This window comes from Urocampus carinirostris, chromosome 16 (assembly GCF_059441175.1).
Source record: "Urocampus carinirostris isolate Australia breed hairy pipefish chromosome 16, RoL_Ucar_1.0, whole genome shotgun sequence".
Classification (NCBI taxonomy): domain Eukaryota; kingdom Metazoa; phylum Chordata; class Actinopteri; order Syngnathiformes; family Syngnathidae; genus Urocampus; species Urocampus carinirostris.
In genome coordinates, this window is record NC_142364.1 from 17,974,722 (window position 1) to 17,998,500 (window position 23,779).

Below are 23,779 nucleotides of genomic sequence, written 5' to 3' on the forward strand. Positions count from 1 at the left end.
TGCCTCCAACTAAATTCCCAAATTTGTTCCGTCCTAAACTGCAGAGAATCTACTCAGTTGGGCATTGTTAAAACACACTAAAAGAGAAAATATTTAACTTTCACCCTTTATGAGGACACCTCAAACGATGCACTGCAACATTAAAAAAACACAATATATTGATTATGGCTGGGTGAAACTATTGTCCCATTTTCATGTTTCAAATACAAAATACAGTCATTAGTCAACTCAACAATCCGTTTTCTCCATTTTCACTTGTTGGACCCTGAGAAACGGATAAATGGACACAAAAATAAACTTGCACACATATCTTAGCTTACCCTGCCACTTTGACACATTGTCACATATTCTTCCTAATAGACTAAAAAAATAATGCCCTCACTCGACTACAATGTTTTCTAATCGTGAACAATGTGACATAGATGTTAGCCGTTTCACATACAAAACGGGCTTTGCCTTTGTCTTTCATTTTGAAAGATCAGTTTTCTAACAACTTCATCGCATAAGTGGGGTAGCAAAGTAACACAATCACACATATTAGTCACTCAATGGTGCCTCTCTACTTAAATCCATAGAAATTTTTACAAATCTGGGCCATGGGTACAATGTTTTTTGTTTTTGGGTTACTGGCTGGAATGTTAATGAGTCAGCAATCACATGTTATCTTGCACGTTGAACTCTTTGCAGCCGGGAGGTTTGCGTCAGGGTCAGATTTAGGGAAAGAAAGGTTACATTTCTACTGTCCTTTTTTTTTCCAACCCTCCTCGTCAGAAAAGTCCATGAACAGTATGTTCAGACACCCTGAGATTGGGTCAAAGGATCAAAGAGGCTTCTCGCAAGGACACGGTGTGTGAGCACAGCACAAAGGGGATGCACACACAACGGGCCCAGAAAACGATACTCACAAAAGCACAAGCCTAATTAGAAGCTGGCACATTACTACAGCGTGCACATTATTGAAAAAATAATCATGCCGAGTAATTAAATAATTAGAACAAGAGAGGATATTCTACAAATAACAATGACAAACTGTTAAGCATGAGAAAACTGTTTTGTTTGAGTTTTTGGTACACAAAATATTGATAATTTATCAATTTCTTGTTTTAAGGGTAATGATGGTAACTTGTAAATGGTCTGCATTTATATCGCTCTTTTCAAGTCAATGAAGACCTCCGAAAGCGCTTTACAATGTGCTTCACATTTACCCATTCACACACACACTCACACACCAATAGCGGCCATGCAGCCATGCAAGGCGCCAACCTGCTTATTGGGGGCGTTAGGGATTCAGTGAATGGGAAAATACACAATAAATTGATTACTTTAATTAGGCCTACTGTGTTTAATTGTCTGAATAAGATATTACTCAACGAAATTGTTCACATCTGATCCAAATGAGTTATAAATATACAGTCTAACAATTTTTATTTTGATTGAAAAAATATTTTGCATATATTACTGTTATTTGCAACACCAAAATGAGTACCATTCCTTTTTTTCCTCAAGTCTTGCATGAGGTTATTCACAACTGGATTAATGGACTCTGAAAAAAAGTTTCAAATGGACATTTCCACAGCATTTTTGGTAAGATATTTTAATGAACTAGTGGTATCATTAACTATTTAGTATAGTATTATTGACAACTACGAGAGTCAGATATCATTGCGGTCATTTGAGAAAGACATTATTACCATTTTTGGGTCACTTTTTCTATTTTTGCAATGTTTACAGTGTAAAAATGCAATTAATTGAAAAAAAAAGACAAAATTTAGAGAAAAAACTTTTTCACATGACAACAACAAGAAATCCGGAATTAAATTCTATTAATCTAATTCTATTTAAAAGAAGCTGTACTGAATTACTTGCTGTCGTCATCCTCTGACATAAACTCATCATAACAGCCCTAGTCAGCCTGTTCATGATGTGTGTGTAAGTAAATGCATTTTTTAAACATGCTCAAATAGAGTCTTCCTTTTTCATATTTTTGGGGTATGGGTTAGCGTTTGGACTACTTGACGCAGGTCTCTTACTTTCACCATTTTCACTTCGCACTTTCACGTAGAAAGAAAAAAAAACGAGGACAAGCATAAGGTCAGTTTAGAACACTCATTCCACTCCACATTCTTCCTAGCTAATGTGTTTTGGCCCGAACATAAAAAACATAAATCAAGCATAAGGGCTCTTTGAACTCAGATGGGGATAACTATTTTGAGGACACCCAAACAACGCATAAACCTTTAAGAAAGAAAATACGTTGGTGTAAAATACCACATTTGCTGAGAGCAGGAGGGGGGCTCTATATACTATATTAGTACATTTGGATTTGGATTGCACTTTTTTAGTTTTAGATAGTAGTTAATTGACTTATCGCTACTGACGACTATGGAAGTAAAAAAATCAGGCAGTGAATGAGTCAACTTTAAATCATTTCAAAATATATTTCAAAGGTTTCACTATTGTTAAACATACCTTATCAGACACACTTTGAATCGGCAAACTAAAAGTGTCACGTGTTTTCCAATTCCTAAGTTCTTGAGAAAAAAAAAATTCCAACTTTTTGTCCAGTTGCTATCAAATCTGAAACTTTAAGTCAAGACAAGTCAAGTATAGCCCTTAATCACAAAAAGTTTCAAAGGGCCGCACAGACCACCATTACATGATCTCCTGATCCGACACAGACATGAGGGCAAGGAAAATAAAAACCTCAGCATTATTGTTATGGTTTTGTGAGCAAAGGATAACATTCTATACATGCAATCTATGTTATGAAAAATAAATCTGACTTTTGCAGCGTGGGATCCGTATGAAGCCAATGATAAAGACAATATAAAAACTGATTTAGACAGGGTGGAGGAAACGGTGGTAATCTAGTTTTTTCACCACATGGGCAAAGGCCTTGAGCCCTTCGGATGTTGTCTTTACATTAGAAAAAAAACCTAAAGCAGCAATGGTACATTTAAGGTGCAAATAGTTTAGGTGGGTTAACTCTAATATAAAAGGGCCAAGTCCCCTTTTTTTCTGACACATAACAGTATAACTATGGCTATGTGGAAGGTCTCAACAGCACGCATTCTAATGTCTACTTACATAATATACAAAACAGAGAAAAGGGGTTAGTAGAAGGGCTAGTGTAAAAATGTCCAATTAAGGGGTTTTGCGCCGCTTTCATGCAGATCTGGGAACTTCTGGATTGTATGTTCTGGACTGTGGGAACCATTCCCAAAATAAACTTCCTGGGATTTATACTTTCGGGTCACCATTCCTGCTCTCAAGAGACCCAGAAGCCTTTTTTCAATGCAGTGACCATCATTTTTGGTAAGACTACCATCCATTTTAATTGTAAATGTAAAATATATTCTTCTTTCTCCTATACTGCTTTAACAAAGCACAGTTATTTCTGTGGGGACATATGTATGTATATAAATCTTCAGTGGTCCTTGAGCAGATAAGTAAATGTCAAATGTAAACCAGCAATGAGCCAACGGCCCTTTTATGTTCCCGAACACCATGTACCATAATTCCAAATCCCACATTAGTGCAAAAACATGTGATAAACTGTTCACTGTGAGAATGCAAACACTCATGAGACCTCTGAAACAAAAAAACACAATAAAATGTAGATATCCGATTACAAATTTTGGAAACATTGGTCTTGTATATGCGTGCGTAAGGCACACTCTTGTATAACGCGCACGCCAAATTTTTGATTGAAGATGAGTATAAAATTTTGTTTCACTTTTCTCAGCTCAAATTGAGCATTCTAAGCGTAGCCATGATTAAAATCATCAATTGACAACGTAGACTGTAAAACCAATAGCAACATAAAATGTATAAGGTATTTCTTTAATGTCCTTTATTCATCATCAGATACCCCAAAAACTTTTTTCCTCATTGTGCTTTTTTGCGTTAATATGTTTCAGGACAACTTTCTATTTTCTGCATTTTTAAGCCTATCCATACGTCATAGATAGCACTGGTGATCTAGTGGTAAGGAACAGGCCCTCTTCACCACTGGGAATCGGGCTCGATCCTCTATTTAGCGATTGTGGTCAGTGATATTTTTCAACTGATCAATTATTACATAAATATGGTAATATACTACCGTGAAACATTGTGTGTAACATACACCCAAGCTTTGAGTTCTTTTTTAGGTAAACAAAAATTGTGTGTTGATAAATATTTTTTTTAGTGAGCAAGACCACAATCACATGACTGTTCCACAAAGTCAGCACAACCATTTTACCACAGAGTCATAAACGATTAAATTTTCACCTACCTTAGTGATTAAGGTACGGTATTCCTCCACCTGGTGGTCATTGTTGTGGCAACCAGACAGCAGCTGCCAGACCTCTCCACGGAGAGCCTCTGGAACACCACTACGAACTAGAGCTGGAAGCTGCTTGGGACGTACGGACAGATTCATATGCCTAGAAAAGAAGATGTGAGAGCAGTGGTTAATGGAAGGGATAAGGTGAGTAGATTTGTTTAATTCAGTATAAAATAATATTACAGGTGAACTGTGTAACAATCTGTGAAGCCCTTTGAGACTCTTCGTGATTTAGGGCTATACAAATAAAAATGACTTGACTTGACTTGACTGTGTCACACCATAAGAAATAGTGTCAATACAACCCTAAGGTTTAATGGATGAGCAAAAAAAAACAAATAAAGGTGTTGACAATGCCAATCTAAATTCAAAGAGCCCATATGCTTTATTAACCACAGCACCTCAACGCTATTATCTCATTTTAAGCAAAGCTGTTTGGGCCCCGGTGCAAAGAAACAAATTAGCTAGGAGGAATGGGGATTTGGGGAGTGCTGAAGAGTGATGTCATGCTCGTCCCTGAGGGCCATTTTTTGGGGTTGGTGTAGCATGACAATGTAGAAAGTAAGAAAATACCTGCTTCAGGTAGACTCCAAACACCAACCCAAACCCCAAGAAAAAGTTTATTCGAGCGCGTCTAAGAAATGCACGTACTTGCACGTGCATCATAAACGGGCTGACTGAGGCTGCAATAATGACATAAATCAAGAGATGGCAGCAGCGAGTAAAAGATTTCAAATAACAGAGCTCTTAAAATTTTCATGAGAATTATAACAATGCCTTGCACAATGGATCGAGTGCTTCCATTTTCAATGGAACCTGTAAATCTCTAGAACAAACATACTGACAATTTTTAAAGTTTAAAAAGAACAAATAACAATATTTAAGCTGTCGCGTGATAATGCAGTGCATTTGGGCATGGCATTTGATGATGTAAACAGTGCAGAAAAAAAAATATTCAAATTATTTATTATATATATATAGATAGATATATAAAGCATCCGAGTGAAAGTCCTGCTCGAAGTGCATTTCTTTCTTAAAAAGCCGTTTTTTTTCAGAAGTTTTCTCGGAAATTATTTTCGAGAAACTTAGCGATGTTCAAGTGTTGTATACTACGCAATGATAAACAGAAAAATATTTTTTTTCTAATAAAAAATGAGGGTTCAAGCTTTGCCTGTATAAATACAGAAATCAATTCTGTAAGCCTTCAAAAATTAGTTAAATTGTAAAAAATTGGCTCGCACCAGCTTCTACCCATTTGAGAGAAATATCTGTTATTTAATGAATTAATGAGTTTCATTTTCCCATGACAATGTAAATTACAAAAAAAGGAGAGATGACACAAATTCCCAATGAGTGGTTTATGCTGTTTCCGCTAATTAATAAACTTAAATTAATTAAACTTTAAATTAATTCAATGTTATAAGCAAAAAGAAACACAAAGGCTTCAAGAGGGACAGACTGGACATAATAAGCCTTACCACTTTGATAATAAGTCTCCCCAGGTCTCCAGAATCTTCTCTGCACACTCTTTGGACACATCCCCTGAACCGCTGAGTAATGGCTCATCGTTGTCTAGAGACAAGAAGGCATACTAGTTAAACGAGCATTTCCTCTTAGCAATCCAAACACTAACAGGCATTTTAAAGAGCTCAATCTCAATTTTTAAAAAGAATTCCGCTTGACACTGGATTTTTTGTGACCAAATTTTGAATACTTATTAGGCCAATGTTTATGAGAGAGATAAAAGCAAAAACATGCTCTCATAGATATAAGTGAAAAATTAATCTAATTTCATCTTGAGGTTACACATTTTTTTAACGGAACTGCGTAATGTTTGCGCAACAAAGATAAATAAAGAAGAATTACGATGAGTATAACAATAGTCACAACATTTATTTTAGCTCATGTGTAGAAAATCTTGCAAATGATAAGTATTCTTTTTCTGATTTCACTACATCACTGTTCCAAAACTGTGCTGATATTAAGAAACACATTTCCCTATTTTGCTGCAGTTTAACTTGTTGACGTGCTTATAAAAAAATGGATCATTATCCAATAAATAAAAAATGAGAAAGATTCTCTGTCATCTTCCATATATAACAAATTTGGTTCATTTTCGGGATATTTTTATTCCACTCGTTAAACTGATAAAGTATTAAAACGATTGAAAAGAATGCATGAGATTGGCAAATATTGCCAAATGGGTAGGCACTTCTTGGAGTTTAAAGGGGTTAAAATATGAAAAAACATAATATTTATACAGATAGAAAGAGTACCGCATTTTCAAGACTAAGGCACACATAACAGTATTTGATTTTTAACACAGTGCGCCCTGCCTGTGTTGCAAATCGCGACAGTACTTTTTCACAAAATCTTTCACCTCTGCATGCAGTCTTCTTTTAGCATGCATTACCTCTCATGTGCAGCAGTCCTTTCTGTATATACACAGAAAACCCATTATTGCCGTGATGTTGAGAGAATACACTATGTAACTGATTTATCCACCTTGAATGGACACGTAATTTCAAACACCTTACCGATCAATATAGTGACAAAACTTGAAGCAACTCTGAATAAGGCAAATGTTGTGCGGGGCGGCGGCGTCTGCTCATAACATCTTGCCTCCTCTGCGTGGGGTTTCAAAGCGGACGTGGTCAAATTGTAGATGCATTTGCTAATGTGTCTGCTAACACTGTTATTCAAGCTTTTACAAAAGCCAGCATAGTTTCCGGGGAGCCGAGTGGAATAGAAAGTAACTATGGAATTGTAAAACGTGAACCAGGCGAGATTGATGGAAATTTGGCACAGCAGTTCAAATTATGAACAGATGAGGACTACGATTGTTTGGATAGAGGATGATTGCTCGTCAAAAATGTTTTGTTCCTGATCTATTTTTTGTGCTTTTATTTAAATCTCTGTGTTGTACGTTTCCAACGCCTATTGATGCTTGACTGATGATTAGATAAAACATCTTACTACTTTGTAGTAAGATCCAACTACAGGGGAATCACACTTCTCAGCCTCCCTGGTAAGGTCTATTCAGGGGTACTGGAGAGGAGGGTCCGCCAGGAAGTCGAATCTCGGATTCAGGAGGAACAGTGTGGTTTTCGTCCTGGCCGTGGAACACTGGACCAGCTCTATACACTCTTCAGGGTCTTTGAGGGTGCATGGGAATTTGCCTGTCCGGTCTACATGTGTTTTGTGGACTTGGAGAAGGCATTCGACCGTGTTCCTCGGGAGGCCCTGTGGGGGGTGCTTCGGGAGTATGGGGTACCGCACAGTCTTATCCGGGCTGTGCGGTCCCTGTATGCCCGGTGCCAGAGTCTGGTCCGCATTGCCGGCAATAAGTCGGATTCGTTCCCGGTGAGGGTTGGGCTCCGCCAGGGCTGCCCTTTGTCACCGATTCTGTTCATAACTTTTATGGACAGAATTTCTAGGCGCAGCCTTGGCGGGGATGGAGTCCGGTTTGGGGGCCTCAGCATTGCGTCACTGCTTTTTGCAGATGACGTGGTGCTGTTGGCTTCCTCAGCCCGTGATCTTCAGCTCTCGCTGGAGCGATTCGCAACCGAGTGTGAAGCGGCCGGGATGGGGATCAGCACCTCCAAGTCCGAGGCCATGGTTCTCAGTCGGAAAAGGGTGGTATGCTCCCTCCGTGTCGGGGAGGAGGTCTTGCCCCAAGTGGAGGAGTTCAAGTATCTTGGGGTCTTGTTCACGAGTGAGGGTAGGATGGAACGGGAGATCGACAGACGGGTCGGTGCAGCGTCTGCCGTCATTCGGACCCTGTACCGGTCTGTCGTGGTGAAGAGGGAGCTGAGCCGAAAGGCAAAGCTCTCGATCTACCAGTCCATCTACGTTCCTACCCTCACCTATGGTCATGAACTTTGGGTCATGACCGAAAGAACTCGATCCCGGATAAAAGCGGCCGAAATGAGTTTCCTCCGCAGGGTGGCTGGGTTCTCCCTTAGAGATAGGGTGAGAAGCTCAGTCATCCGGGAGGGACTCGGAGTAGAGCCACTGCTCCTCCGCGTTGAGAGGAGCCAGTTGAGGTGGCTCGGGCATCTAATAAGGATGCCTCCTGGACGCCTCCCTCGGGAGGTGTTCCGGGCATGTCCCACCGGCAGGAGGCCCCGGGGGCGGCCCAGGACACGTTGGAGAGACTATGTCTCTCGGCTGGCTTGGGAACGCCTCGGGGTCCCGTCGGATGAGCTGGAGGAAGTGGCTGGGGATAGGGACGTCTGGGCTTCCCTTTTAACGCTGCTGCCTCCGCGACCCGACCTCGGATAAGCGGAAGACAATGGATGGATGGATGGATCTTACTACTTTGTAATAAATATTCAAAACACAGGCAAACTAATCTTTGCTCCCGCTCCTATTTCTTAATACGCACACTTGTATGCTTACGTGTGTACGTGTCGTTTCCCGACGGACATAGTTGCAAACACAATGAGAACGCTAAAGGGTGAAGTGTGGGTGCGCATTTTTAATAAAAAAAACCCTATTAGGGTTCGTATACCCTTTCTCTAGTACAATTTAAAAGAAGACATTCGGTGTGAATCATGTTTTTTGCAGAGCCACAAATATACTCGCTAATTTCATATGCGATTATTAATCGTGTGTGTGAATTTATCAAGACATTACATTTTTAGATCTTTGGTAAATTGAGAATTTATTTGTGGATCTGAACAATGCGTGTGTAAATATTTATAAAGACAAATCTCTCACTATGTAGGTGTTGAGTAAAAATGACAGTACCGAAATATGTAGCTTTCATTTTCAGTTACAAGGAGTTATTCCCATTACAACTCAACACTGTGAAACACTACCCTAATTTTTTGCATGGCCCATAATAGATAACCATTATTAATACGTAATCCTTTCACTATTACACATGTCAGAGTTCTCCGTTCAGGTGTAGCATACACCTGTCCTCTTGGGCACAACCTGTAAGGGGTGATGACGCTTTGTATGACAATACCATACAAACTAATGCCAGCTGCCATTAATCACTAAAAAAGAAGAAATGCAAGGGCAAAACAAAAGCCACCTGAGAGCAGTGTCCGAGGCCTTTTTTTTAAACAGATTTGTTGAAAAACAGGCAACAATCTCAAGCATCTCCAAGCAAATCATTTAAAATGTAAGCACTTTTCTATCCTTGAAAACACACCACTAAAATTCAAGAATTTTCAAAGATTTTAAGAACCTGTACAAACCCTGCGCTTTATGTGTGCATTAAATACAGCAATGGTACATGTAACAAACTCACCTTTAGGTGCAGTCATGAAAAAATGCTGTACTTGGGGTTATTCGTTTGTCTCTAGGCACGTAAACGATTTATCATGATTGCTCAAAAAATCTGATGCCACTTGGACTGTTCCCTGCATGTGATCACAATTATTGCATTTGTCTTCTTCTTAGAATTTAGGAAAATTACCAAGAGCAAAGTTTATTTCACCTTGAGGTTGTATTTTGCCCACTAGTATAGAGCCATTGTGTGAAATGTTGCATAATATAACAACCCTGAGCCTATTGAGGCTCTAAAGTGTCCCTGTCGGCTGTCTTTGAGATGCAGATTCAACAACAATTTTCATGTATGACGGCAGCAATGTGTAAATGTCACATGGTTATCCTTTTCAAATGGTGATTAAACCGCAAGTGGTTTGCCCCACAGTCAGAAATTCCAGAGTAATCTTAGCTCACCTTTTCTGTGTGGACTTCATGTTCTTTCCTCGCCATTTTCTCAGAATAATCTGACTGCTTCCAAGGCTACATCTAACAGTTATTCAAATGAATGAAACTAAATTGTAAGTGTAAAATGGAAGTATAAATGTTTATCTACATGTTCCTTCTATTTGATACCTGTGACCTATTGCTCCTTGGAGCTCCGCTCATGAGCAATTGTGCACTGTTCTCACAGTCTCAGCACACCCTGTACCTCAATTTCATTTTTACAAAAATCAAGTTATGAAATACAGGCCATGTTGTCCTTTTCAGACCCGATACAATTATCCAACAGATGAAGTTAGACAACTAAAATGAACCAAAGAGTTTGGACGAATATTGTATGTATAGGATGATTATTTGGGAGTAGACAAATGCAGATCTTTCCGCACTCCACAATGATATGTCCTATTTTACACATAATGAACTTTAGTTTCTTTTTTTCCGGTTAACCTGGGGGCCGGTGGAATACGCGTGAGGAAGCACATCATTATCCATGCAGACTACACTATATAACATCTGCTGATACTTTAAGTACAGTACAAGGAGTTCTCCAGAGCAGTGTATGACCTCTCACAGAGCCTAGGGTGCCCAATTATATACAATACAACCCAAAGACAGTTTTTATTTCCTGCTTAGGTATTATATTAAAGTTAAAAAATTACTTAACAAATACTCCAAAAGAGCAATGATAGATACAACGTTTTCAGCAACTTGTCTGTGTAGTTTTACAGTAATTCAGAGCATAGAACCGTATTTCTGCGTTAGGCGGACCGGATTATAAGGCACACCACCTCCAGAAATAGTCCTGTTATATTTTTTTTGAATACAAGTTGCTCATGTTCAGGTAATTAAAACAACTGCAAGGGCTAGGGTTGCACAAAAATTAATAAAAGTGCTGTATTGGCGGATTGATTGATATACCATTGATCACACCTGCATAACATTGGGTCAATCAGGAATCAAACTGAGATCACGGCAGGGAGTGCACTGCATCCTATCTACTAGATCACAAGGGAAACAGATGGGGCAAGAATTAGGTCATATCGCATTATCCTAGTGTTTTTAGTCCCGCAGAAATATTTTGAGACATTAAACCGGTCCATGGTTCAGCCAACTCGTACAGTCTTAACAAAGATCAAGATATTCTGAACTGTATAGCGATAAACGCATTGTGGATAATAATCTAGTGGTTCTGAAATGAGTAAAGATGACGGCATAGTGGGAAGTAGTTTGGCCATCCTGGAATATATAAACACATGGCTGCACTTATTCAAAACATATGTCATTTAGAACGCTTAGTTTTACTTTTTAATTACCTTCCTCTTCATCATCCTCAGGTGGAGAAAGGACCAGCGAACCAGGCCCCCCTGGAAGGACACCAGGACTAGCTGTGGTCTTCCGTTTCTCTCGCTCGGTCTCACTTTCCAAACTCACCACCTCATATAGTGTGTCTGAGGATGGACTCTTTCGCTCTTTGCGTTCCATCTATGAGAAAATCCAACAGGGGGGAAAAATACCACAGAAAATTGAGAACAATAGTATAACCACTTTGTATTGGTATGAGCTCAAATTAAGTATGGATGTAGCCGCAAGCACAGGCCTTATTTATGAATTACCTGTCGCAATTTGAGGTAAAATGTTTCAGTGTGGCTGCGCTTGCTAAAGGGCCAGAAGAGACGATCGTTGGGGGAGCATACCCGGACCCTCGTCTCAAGAAGAAAACGCACCGGCTCCTCTACTTCTGTGATGACAAGGTCCACCGCTGTTGTCATGTATACAATTTTATCTATGGAACAAGAAAAACAATTTCAGAATTTGAAAGCGATAAAGCAACATGGCTCTATTAACACATCACACACAAGCTCATTTTATCCATTAGTACATTCAGGTTAGTAATAAGCATGATAGATACATTTCAATAGTACAGATACCCCTTGCTACTTCGCACCTCAGTTATCGCTGGTTCGCTGCTTCGTAAATTTTGAATTGAAGTGTCTTCATTGCAACTGATAAACGTATCTTGCTGTGTGCTCTGCAGACAGCACACAGCTAATGCTATCACGGGGGCAGATTGTAGGTGTGTTTGTTGCGTGGGTGTGACTGTGCGCGGTAGTGATAGGCTGGTGTATGCTGTAAGTTAAACAGCGAGGCAGGTGCACGAGGTCATGGGGCCAGTAAAACAGCGAAAACAGCTAGCTTTTAGTGACTCGTTACATTAAAAATAAATTTATCCGTTAAACCCCACTCTGAGGAAAGTCAAACGAGCACAAAGAAATAGGTGCTGTGTGGATTGATATCGGGTCCAGGAAGGGACTGAGGTGGCTTTGGGTAAGGGAGCAGGTACGGCCTACACTACCGTAGCCACCCCTGCCTTTATCTCACCAACGGCACCTCCATTGAACGGATAAACCTGGAGCTACAACTTGTGGGAAACTGCTCCATTTGGGAGCTCTGGCTCAATTCTGAGATACCCAACACTAGCATGCAGCTAGCCAGCCTCTCTCTAAATCGCTTTCTTGCACTGAAAAGCAAAGTCCTCCAATTTTATAGAAATTTTGTTTAATGAAAATAAAGACCATTCATTCAACTGCAATTCTGCATTCCGTGTTGTTATTTGTGGATCAAAATGTTTATTTTTTTATTTCAGTCAGTGAGGACGTCATCTCGAGAACAAATCAGGATTACGATTGATAACAACATAGTGAACATTGTTTACAAGAATGGACATGGCACATCTGGGTAAAAGAGTAATAAAAGACATAAAAGACAAAATAAAATATTTAAAAAGAAATTAATCTTAAAAAAACTTCGGCAAACATTTTCAAAGTAGGGCTTGGCCGGGGTTGTAGGTGCATCAGATGAATAGTGCAATGACAAAAGCAGCAACATATCAGGTGGGAGAATATCTTCACTGGGATCTCCGGATGATAGTGTTAAACGCCGAGATGAGGTCCAAGAAGATCATCCATGGCATTGCGCGTGGAGGGCTTTGCCCAGTCTACAAACTGATGAGGGTCTAGTGTGGGTGGTAAGAAGTCTTTAATGTTCTGAACACCAACCACTCAAAGCACTTCATGACCAGAGGCGGATTGAGCCTGACCAAGACTTCTTGGGGACGGCATGATGGTTATGGTTGTGGTTGTGAGGCAGGATGGAATGTTAAGAATTGTGTTCAAGAACCCCAAGCAGCTGTTTAGCACAGTCCCCAAGCACGCTCCCTGATACTCGAACAAGATCAGCCGCCTTTCTAAGGTTCACAGTTCTTGTCAAACTTCATGCTTTTGAAATATCAGTCACTGGCATCTGCTGGTTGTTGGTAGGTGTGGTGCGATTGCTTGTGGTTTGATCATCAAACCTGGCAAACAAGCAGTTTTAATCCTCTGCCAGTGAAACATCAGCCCCAACAGTCACCAGTCTGTTGCCTCAGATGTTGTAATATGTTAACGTCTTGAGTCTAATCACTGTTTTACGAGGTTTTCAAGAAATAGTAATAATACAGTAGCTTTTGTTTTTTACCTTTGGGTGTTTCCTCATTCACCGCCTGGAATTGGGGCGTGCTAGGGTTCCAACTTCCTGTGATGATGTAAGACTTCCCGTCAGAGCTTTTTCCCATTGACTCCTAAAGGGGCACAGTTGGGAGGAAATTAGCTCACACCCACAAATAAATAACTTCAGTTGTATGGTTCAATGCAGAATTATAATAACACCCAACAAATGCCACGCATTATTGTTCAGGGCTTTTGTCATGTTTAAACGAAGGGAGTAAAAGTGTGGATTTTTTTTAATTTTTATATTGGTAAGTGTTTGTTTACTAATGTATAAAAATACATTCAGCAAAAACTACAAATAATTTAGTTGCAATGTTGCCTATATTGTTGGTGAGCCATGTACCAAAGTATGCATGAAACCTAAATAAGCAACTATTTCTTAAACAACGTTTTAAAGTACCGTAGCTTTCTCCATATGTAACAATAGCCCAATCGTCAAAAGAGGATACCACGGTGCGAGACTTTTATGACTTGTTATAAACTCGTAAGCTTTACTGATCCCATCTGCAGAGTGCACTTTTTCCAAGAAAATAGATAATTTTCACATAAAATCCTTCATATTAATAAGCTAAATATGTGTGTAAAGGTTGCCCACTCTGCAACATCTCTAATTGTACGCGCTGCTGCTCAATGATATATAAATGATTACAGTCTGTGTCAGAGTTTATCTGACGGAGCTGCAATGGTATTTATTAATGGACTTCAACAATTGAATTCTCTAATGCAGTAGATACAAATAACCCACCAGATCTAGAAGGTGCATGTCACTGTTCTTGACGTTCTTGCCAGGGCTTAACAGAAGACCAAAACACCTGAGAAGAAGAACATGTTTAAATAAAAAAATAATTCTGAAATGTTCAAGTTGGCTTGCCTTTTTTAAAGCGGGTGTTTAAAGACTTCACTAACAATACTATTTTGCTCCCACTAATTCATAGAAAATATTTTGATTAATACTGTGTTTGTAAGATGAGTTGAGAAGCGAATTCTCCTGTGCTGAGATGGCAACCATGATACTACTTCATGTTTAGAAAAAATACATCGGATTGTCCAGCTCAGATAAGCCCAAATTCACCTCTCTCTAGCACATCCATGATTGCCTTTTAGCTTAAGCTTTGGAAACTCTCTTCAAAGCCCCTCTTGAACTGAATATGCAAAAATTTTTAGGAAAAAAATAAATAAAATGTTGCTATGTAAAAACACACAATCAAAATAAAATATTTAACAGAAAAAAGTGTGTCTGTCTTAATGTGTAATGTAAAAAAACAAAAACAAAAAAAACATTTGGGGGATTATCACCCAAACTTGTTCCAATATCATATCTGTACTTTTTTTCCTAATCTTTATTTCCGATTGTGGCGTAAACAAAACTAAATGAAAGGGAAAAAAGACAGAGGGTGTGCCTATCATCTGCCCACGCGCTTTGACACTCACAAAGGCTTGTGGGGACAAAAAAACAGCACCAACAAAAGAGTCTTTTACCATTTCTTCGTGGGTTATTAAACTTGGTTACACAAGTTAAACCAACAGAATTGGAAAGGTCAATTAAGGGACATAATTGCGCCGCTTATGGTCTGTGCTAATGAATGACAGCATATTCTGGCAAAGACATGACCATTTCTTGGGTTATCAAGTTATCTGACCGGCTTTAATTTATTAATTGATGATTCATAATTAAAATATTAACATTGTACTTTTGACAACAACAAGAGGAAGGCCATTGGAAATGTACAAGAAATCTTTTCACCACGACATGCATGCTAAAGAGTTTGGGTTGTAACTGTTGCCATGTACTGTGTGTGGGTGTGTGTGTTTTTTGTTTAGTTTTTCTTTACCGCTCAATAGCCAGTTCTTTATTGGAAGTCTGCTGGACATAAATAACAATTTTTTTGTCCATTCCGGCTCGGAGTTTGAAGCTCTGCTTGTCCTTGTCTTTTGCTACAGCGCTGAGGGAATGGAAAACAACAATAAGATGATAAAATCCACATTTATCCCCTAAAAATAATAACCCATATGATGAAACAATGTATGCAAGTGTCTTCTAACATTAACATATTTTAATAAGCATCTAGTTCGGACAAATGTAATTAACAGTTATTTTTAAAGTAAAGAAGAGAATGTTTTGTTCTCAATCTTAGTTAACAATTCCACTTAGCTGAATATATATAATGTACTGCTGTACCATAGAATATTGTTCACTTGCGAATAAAACGTCCAGAAATAATGTTTTGTTTTGTTTTTTCAGATCAAAATCAACATGCAAGAAATTAACATTTGTCAAAAATGATTATTTAAAGAAGCAACCTCAACAGTTTCAGTCCACTCGGAGTTGGAACATGACAATAGCTTTGACAATATCTTGATATTTTTTTAACTTAATCGCATGACAACAAGCAAGAAAGGGAGTGATATCTAAACTAATTATGTTTAAAGGAAATACACTTGTAGAAGTGAATTTTATATTTTGTTGATTTTTTTTTTAATCGTACACTTTAATCAAGGTACATAAAATGTTTTAAGTTGATTTACACTCGGAAATCATTGTACAGAAATATTCACCAACAAACAAATCAAAGTAGACTGCTATAATTGTCTGTTAACAAATCGTATTTGAAACGTTTAACAAGGGTGTCGTGCTTTGGACTTTTTCATGGGACTGTGTTTTGCATCCTCCAGTGTACCGCTTCCATTATTGTGGAAATAGAGGCATTTATTGAAGCACAACTTCTGCTGCCAATTAGGGACTGTGATGGCAGAATTACCAAGTTTTCGAATGCTATAAGCATTTTGGAAGGGTTGGGAGGGGAGACTTATTTCTCAAAAAGACAAAATGAACATAATTAATTCACATTGTTTTTAGTTTAATAAGAAATCGAAGACTAACGAAGGATTATTGTTAGTCCTATTTAGCGTGATGGGCCCAAGATAAATCGATGCTTTTCGCAAATGCTGGCTCATACCTGAAGGTGCCTTTGCCATCATCCTCCTTGATTTCTAGGCTGACAGTGAAGGTAAACAAGTCACTGTCAGGTGTGAGTGGAGCATGCTGTTGAGACGCTAGTGCTGATTTCTTAGCAGACCGCCGAAATGCTGTTGCAAAGCTGTACAGAATTCTGCTCACCTGCAGAGAACAAGTCAAGTCATGTTTATTTATTATTTATTTATTAATCACAAAGAGTCTCAAAGGGCTACACAGACCACAGATTATTGCAAACTATTAATAAACCATCCCCTGATCTAAAACCTACATGAGGGCAAGGAAAAACTTAAAAACCTCAACATGAGGAAAATCCACTTATCCACTTTCCATGATGAGCAGGTTGCAACGATGTTGCAATAAAAAACAATACACAGATATTGTCAACATAAAATATAGGTTATTCATATGCTATAGAATAGAAATGTGTTCTAAGCCTAGATTAAAACAGTTCCACTAAGGTTGCGGATCGGATCTCAGTGGGAAGAGAATTCCACAGTACCGGGGCCCGAATGGAGAAATTGTTCTGATGTGACTGGAATAGAACTTTAGAGGTGTTATGCAACAAAAAAAAATTGCAAAGTTTCATTGAGTTAAATGACATGATAAATGCAACGAATATTGGCGATCAGCTTGCTGCTCACTTACTGCTCACTGTGATGACCCTAAATACCGTAAATTCCGGACTATAAGCCGCTACTTTTTCCCCAAATATTCAGCCCTGCGGCTTATTCAGTGAAGTGGCTAATTTATGGAATTTTTCTAACGGCCACTAGCTGCGCAGGAATTTAAAAGGTAAGATTAAAACGAGTTGAATATGTGCGCCAAGAAAGACTGCAATCTCTAAGTTATAGCATATATTTTCTGTAAAGTCAAGGTGCGTTCGGATACTGAGAAAGATGCCCTTAATGGCAATAGTTGTAAGTAGGAAGTTTAAGACGGTTTACAGTGAATTTCACATTTACAGGCTGCCTTTTTCACAAGTATAATTGATACATTGCGAGCGTGATCCTACTAGCGTGTTGGTACCTTTCAAAGGCACGGTTTGGGATGAAAGTTATATTATTATTATTAAAGCTTTGAAAACTCTCTCTGTGTACCGTCTTTCTTCGTAAATATGTGTAACCATGTATAATATGTATTTGCAACTGTATTTTTTTGTAATGTATTTATTTTAGAGATTTATTCTGTTATGTGTTCTGCAGACGAATCAAAAATAAGGGGCGGAGAAAACGCGGCCTGATGGGAAATGGGGTAAAGCTGAGTTACCGGTAGATCTGTCTGTTGTCGCAGCGGACAATAGTGGATAAATATTTTTCCCACCCTTAACTTTGGAAATATACATTTTTTTTCTTGGATTACTTTCAACGGGACCCCGACTTTAGAAGTCTGCATCATACCTTAGTTACGGGTATCATTAGCTATTAGTAATTTTAACTGTGGTTCTTTATTTGGAAAGCATATATGAAATTACAATTGTGGGACTTACAGTGTGTGGCCTGAGTTAAACTTGTGACTGTGTCGCAAGTTTTATTCTGGGCGCCTGTAGCATATGTATAGGTGTGGCTTGTATAAGTACAAAAGCGCCAAATCACTCAGAAAGTATTGGGTGCGACTTATAGTCAGGTGCGCTCTATAGTCCAGAATTTACAGTATTTGTATTAAACAACAGTGTAACTATAAATGCAAAACAGCTAACGCTTATAAATATACCCTGAATCAAAGTTCACAAGTTGGAGACCCTCGCCGTGCAATACGGTTAGCTTACAGTACAATGCATATGAGTTGCAGTCTATTTGGATCCATAGAAACTATATTATTCATATCAAGTTGTAATATATTAGGGTTTAGTGTGAAATTTAACTTCATTTAACAATTTAATCAAGCAGTGAACTGAATACTTTGAAAGAATTTTCTGTTTCATTTTTGATATGTACCAAAACTGTATTAATGCCCAAGTCCTCTGTAAACTGGACCAAAAACAATGTCTCTATCTTTATAAGAACAAGATCACAGAGTCCTTTGTAGAAGATTCCACCTCTGTTATATAACCATTATGTGTCACAGAAACCATTATGACCATGAAAAATATATAGCAGTCTGATTAAAGCTGTTCCCAATTTGTTAAAATTCTCGCAAACCTCTTTACTGTAATTTCAAGTTGATCTTCTTGCTAGTCAATAGAAAAACTGACATTTTACTATAGTAAAACGGGCTATATCTCAGTTTTATAGCATCAGGATTTTTTAAACTGATATTTGAGTAAATGAATACAATTAAAAATATGTTAAAATATAAATACATTTTAAAGTAATATAAAATAAATAATAAAAATTAATAAAATGTGATTTGATCATCAGACTCCTGTTCTGGACAGCAGGCTTTCACGACTGTGAATAGTGAAAGATGTTATTTGTAATGAATTTGTTTTTTAATTTTCTCCTAAAAGCAAAAGTTTAAAAGAACTTCCAAAATATCAAAAACACACTTTGTTCTTTTGATGTGTGATATGAAAGACCTTTTTAGGAAGTTAGTTACTGTTTAAATAAAAAGCTGTAAAACATGAGAATGTTACAGGAGCCTGTAGGCAATAAAAAACAAAGCTGAGCACAAAATTACTCTTGTTTTTAAACTACTGATAAGACATTTTCAAAGTTAACTCATCCCTTTGAAATGTCTCAACCTCTGTGATTGGCTATCAACTAGTTCAGGGCGTAGGCCCCAACACACCCATTATGACACCAATGAGAATATATATATACATTTTTAACAACAAATTACAAAACGTGGCTCAAAACGTGCTAAAACTAACGACACATAGTTAAATTAAATTATTGAGGGATAAAATATATGCAGTATTAAGCAATACACCATATGTTCAATGAGAAAAAATATGAAACCAATATTTTTGGATGGTGCACATTTGCTGCGATGTATCATGTAAACTGGGGGCAAAAATCAAAAAAACAAAATAACCAAATATCCGAAAGAGAATGTGTTTTTTTGCAGACATTTGTATTGAAGGAACAGCCTAAAGGTTTGTTGAGGGCTGATGAAATGCCCTGGTTTGTACTCAAGCCCATTAAACACTGCATGGGGGTTTTCCTGCCAGCGCCAATGCTGAAAAATCTTAATGTCATCCGAAAGAATAATGAAGATTAGGCAAGTGGACTTGTTCACCTCGGAATAGTCGCAAGGCAATCTGAGTATATTTACACAATCAACCATTTACACATAAAAAGACACATATCGAATATTTGGACAAAAAGAAAATCCAGAGAAGAAAACTCCATTTAGGAATCCCTGAGCGAAAAAACGAACGTGTTTTCCCCACTTTAAGGAAGGCACACCGGGTTATAAGGTGCACACGAAAAAAATAGTCTTTTGTAATATTTGTTCATATGTGAGGCGCACCAGACTGTAAGGCGCATGGAATTATAACTACTGAACGGGCTAGGATTGCACAATAAAATAAAAACAGCTTTAGGAATTGAACCAAGATTGTAGCATTGAATGCACTGATACAGACAACACATTATGTTGGCATTATGTTTACGAAGCGCAAGAGATTTTGAACTACATGACAAGAAAGGCATTGTGGGATGTAATTTAGTCGTTTTGAACTGAATAAAGAGAACGGCATTGCAGGAACTAATTCGGTCGTCCTGAACAATATAAATAAACACATGTATTCAAAACTTTTATCAACTACAATTCTTTAAATTTAAAAAAAATTGTAGATCTGTGAATGTTTTATTTTGTATTTCATATGCTTCTCAGGGATCCCCTGCAAAAGACATTTCATTACTAGTTTCTAAATAAGTTGGTGCATAATGTTTTATTGTAATTGATAATATATCACAAAAAACATGAAAAACTGAGGAGACATTTGGGAGCCAAAAAAGCAGTTTTTTTCTTAGTGAGCTAAGCTGCAAGAGCCTCTTCACGAAAAAGACCTGGAATTTGGATGCGACAGTAAGGAGCAGTAACGCTTCACATGACAAGTCAATAATGAAGAGCCCCATCAGTGTCATTTTTATGCACTTTTTGAAATCCTTCATTATAAAATGTGGTCTACCTAGTCAGACTCCCAGGAAACAGCAGGGAAATAATTTCAAGCATTTTTAAGCACTTCACACAAGCACCTGTACAATCTGGTACTGTGACTGAAAACCGTGTGATAATAAGATAGGACCTATTGCCATTTCATGTCTCGTCTGTATCCCAAGTAATCTAGTGCATAGGATACAGGGCTCTCCCATCTGCTATCCGGAATTGGATCCCATTGCATTCAATGTAATGAAATTATGAACAATTATCTATCTCCACAGCGTCCTGGTGGTTAGTATTCGGTGCTCTAACCATTGCTATTTGGTCTGATTCCTGATGCCACCATTGTTATGAAATTGTGGTCAGCGATAACATTTATTGACTGACCAATAATAGCACAATTATGGTAACGCATTTCCAATTTTTTTTGCGTATAAGGCACACCAAATTATCAGGCATTACGTTTTTTACGTAATTTCTGGCCAGTTTTGGGTTTCAGGTGTGCACCTTTTAGCCCAGATAATACAGTACATTTCCAAACTTCAAAAATCCTTACTTTACCTCACTCTCAAAAAAGCAAGTTGACATTTTAAGCTTCGTGCAAGTTTAAACATGACAAAAATAATTTCTATTTTAACCTTAGGCCCTGAAGCTCTAGCCATGTTTCTCCCTTTCCGTCCCCAATTCTGTTGAAGGAAATAAGCAGTGATGCATCCTCTCCCTGACACCCCTTGTTCTGGGGGCGTTGCTTGGTATTTTGTGCAAGCTTTGTGGGTTACATGAGTATGGCAACACAGCCCCGAGAGTGCATGACATAACCCCTTTGCACTGGGGAAGCTCCCAACACTGACGTAGCCCCCGTGGGACAAACTGCAAGGGTGGAGGGGATCAGCAATCCAACTCAAAGTCAACAGAAGACTGCACGCTGAACATGTTTTTATGCTTAAACTGCAGTTTGAGGAAAATATCATTTAGGCGGGGGTTGATCAGGCCTGAACATAGAAAGTGTTATCACTGTGTATTAGCTACAAACTGTAATTTGATTTCAGAGCGAATGAGTGAATATTCAATCAGCAGCAGATATGGGACGCATCGTTCAGTACTACACTAGAAGATGTCTGTTAGTTTGGATTTAAAAGAAATGTTACTTTAGTTTTTTTTTTTTATATATATATTTTGGGTAAAATTAAAATTAATTTAAATCAATTGAATTTTAAAAAATAACAAAAATTAGCAAAATAAAAAGTGGTGGGTTTATATGTAATTTTTCATTTTATACAATGAAAAAAGATGATAGTTAAAAAAAAGAATGATTGTAATTATCTGCCAGCAACAAACTTCTACTTGGTTGAAACTTAAATATTTCATACATTTTACAAGTTTTTCAAATTGGACATTTTGCAGTAGGAGGAGCGAGACATTTGAAAAAAATGCCCCTATCCAAATTGTGCTAATTCAAGTATTTTTTGTGTTATTTTACCGTTGTTCGATTCTTATTTTAGCTCTTCTTGGGTCTTTCTTGATGTAAAAAAATGCTTAAAACAAGCAAAATTATCTGACTTGGCAAATAGCAGATAATTTTCAGTATTGTTTTTGAAGTTAATAGAAACTGTTTTGAAAAATTATATGTTACCCAGTGAACATGAACATTTTGATCAAGTCCAAATGTATAATATTTAATACAATAAATAATTTAAAAAATACCAAAGAAAAATAACACTTTATACTACCATGTGTATCAAGTTCCTGCTAATGGATAAAAAAAATCCTATATTGAATTAAATAATAAAATAAAATACATGTACCATCATTTAAACATGTATTTTTAAAAATATTCATAGGTTGAGAAATGTGCATTTATTTAACATAGCATGTGCATTGACTACAGGATATTCTGCCATCTTGCTGCTACAGGAACCCCCAAGAAAACTTTGCAAAAGCCTGGAGAAATAATGAAGACAAACGATGCTGTTTGGTCACTTTGGGTCACCATAGTTTTTTTTTTTCTTGTGCTATCTGGCACTTGTTTTCAGTTACAGCATGCAATACAGCTACATCTAAGTGTCAAATAATACACACCGTCTCTTTTCATAAAATGTTATGCCATATTGAGTGTATAAGCTGATGGTACAATATAATATATGAAATGAAATGATCAGCATTTATATAGCGCTTTTCAAGTCAATGACTTCCCAAAGCGCTTTACAATGTGCTCCACATTTCCCAATAGCGGCCTTGCAGCCATGTAAGGCGCTAACCTGCTTATTGGGGGTATTAAGGGTTCAGTGTCTTACCCAAGGACACTTCGACATGTAACACGGACGAGCCGGGATTCGAACTGGGATCCCTTGATCCCAAGACGAGCGCTCTACCTCCTGAGCTACTGCCGCCTCGTAAAACGTGGGGAAAAAAAACATACCAAAACTTGATTTATCTTTTAAATGATTAAAACGTATTTGTTTCGTATCAATAAAAAAAGTCCAGACAAATAGACTTTTTGTCACTGTAAACAAATGTCATGATCACAAATCTCCATACAAGCACAATATAAGTTTCTATTGTGAACTATTGTGAAAACAGTTTGAGGAGAAAATATGAAACATATTTTCCGTATAATAAGGTTCACCAGATCATAAGCTGCACCCCAAAAACTGTCTTTTGTGATATATTGTTTTTTCATATACAAGGCACGCTAGACTATAGGGCAGATGGAAATAAATCTGCAATAAGGTCTGGGGTTGCACAAAAATAAAAAAAGTTTCAAACTGATCACAATTGCATAACTTTTGATGCAATGGCAATTGAACATGGGTCAAGGTCGGGAGTGTGCGAAATCCTATTCTCAATAACACTCAGAATAAAAACGTCATATGAAAAGGGACTATGTTTCATCTCATCATTACACTACAGGCGCGGACTTACGAACGAGTTGGGGTCCGGACGATCGTTCGTAAGTTGAATTTGTCCGTAAGTTGCTTAAGTGCTATATTGTCTATGTTTAAGGTTTGTATAAATATGTTTGAGACTTGTATGAGTAACCTGTGCTGTTTTGTATTAAAAAATAAACATTTCATAAAATAATATGCTCTATAAAGATAAATAAAGGTAGGTTTAACTTACATTTTGGAGATGCGCTTTAAGAGGCCCTCTGTTGTGGTA

At 37.8% G+C, this 23,779-nt stretch overlaps 1 protein-coding gene across 2 annotated transcripts in view; it reads right to left on the reverse strand.

Annotated features, from left to right (window-relative positions):
- rabgap1 (RAB GTPase activating protein 1) overlaps positions 1-23,779 on the reverse strand; it is an 87,177-nt gene that overhangs the window by 50,015 nt on the left and 13,383 nt on the right. For both annotated transcript variants that reach the window (XM_088355288.1, XM_088355287.1), the window contains 8 exons: positions 16,554-16,714; positions 15,429-15,539; positions 14,342-14,408; positions 13,565-13,667; positions 11,665-11,834; positions 11,365-11,533; positions 5,806-5,899; positions 4,277-4,427 (listed from right to left, as the gene is read on the reverse strand). In XM_088355288.1, the coding sequence (XP_088211414.1) occupies positions 4,277-4,427; positions 5,806-5,899; positions 11,365-11,533; positions 11,665-11,834; positions 13,565-13,667; positions 14,342-14,408; positions 15,429-15,539; positions 16,554-16,714 (1,026 nt within the window). The remainder of the gene's footprint in view (positions 1-4,276; positions 4,428-5,805; positions 5,900-11,364; positions 11,534-11,664; positions 11,835-13,564; positions 13,668-14,341; positions 14,409-15,428; positions 15,540-16,553; positions 16,715-23,779) is intronic.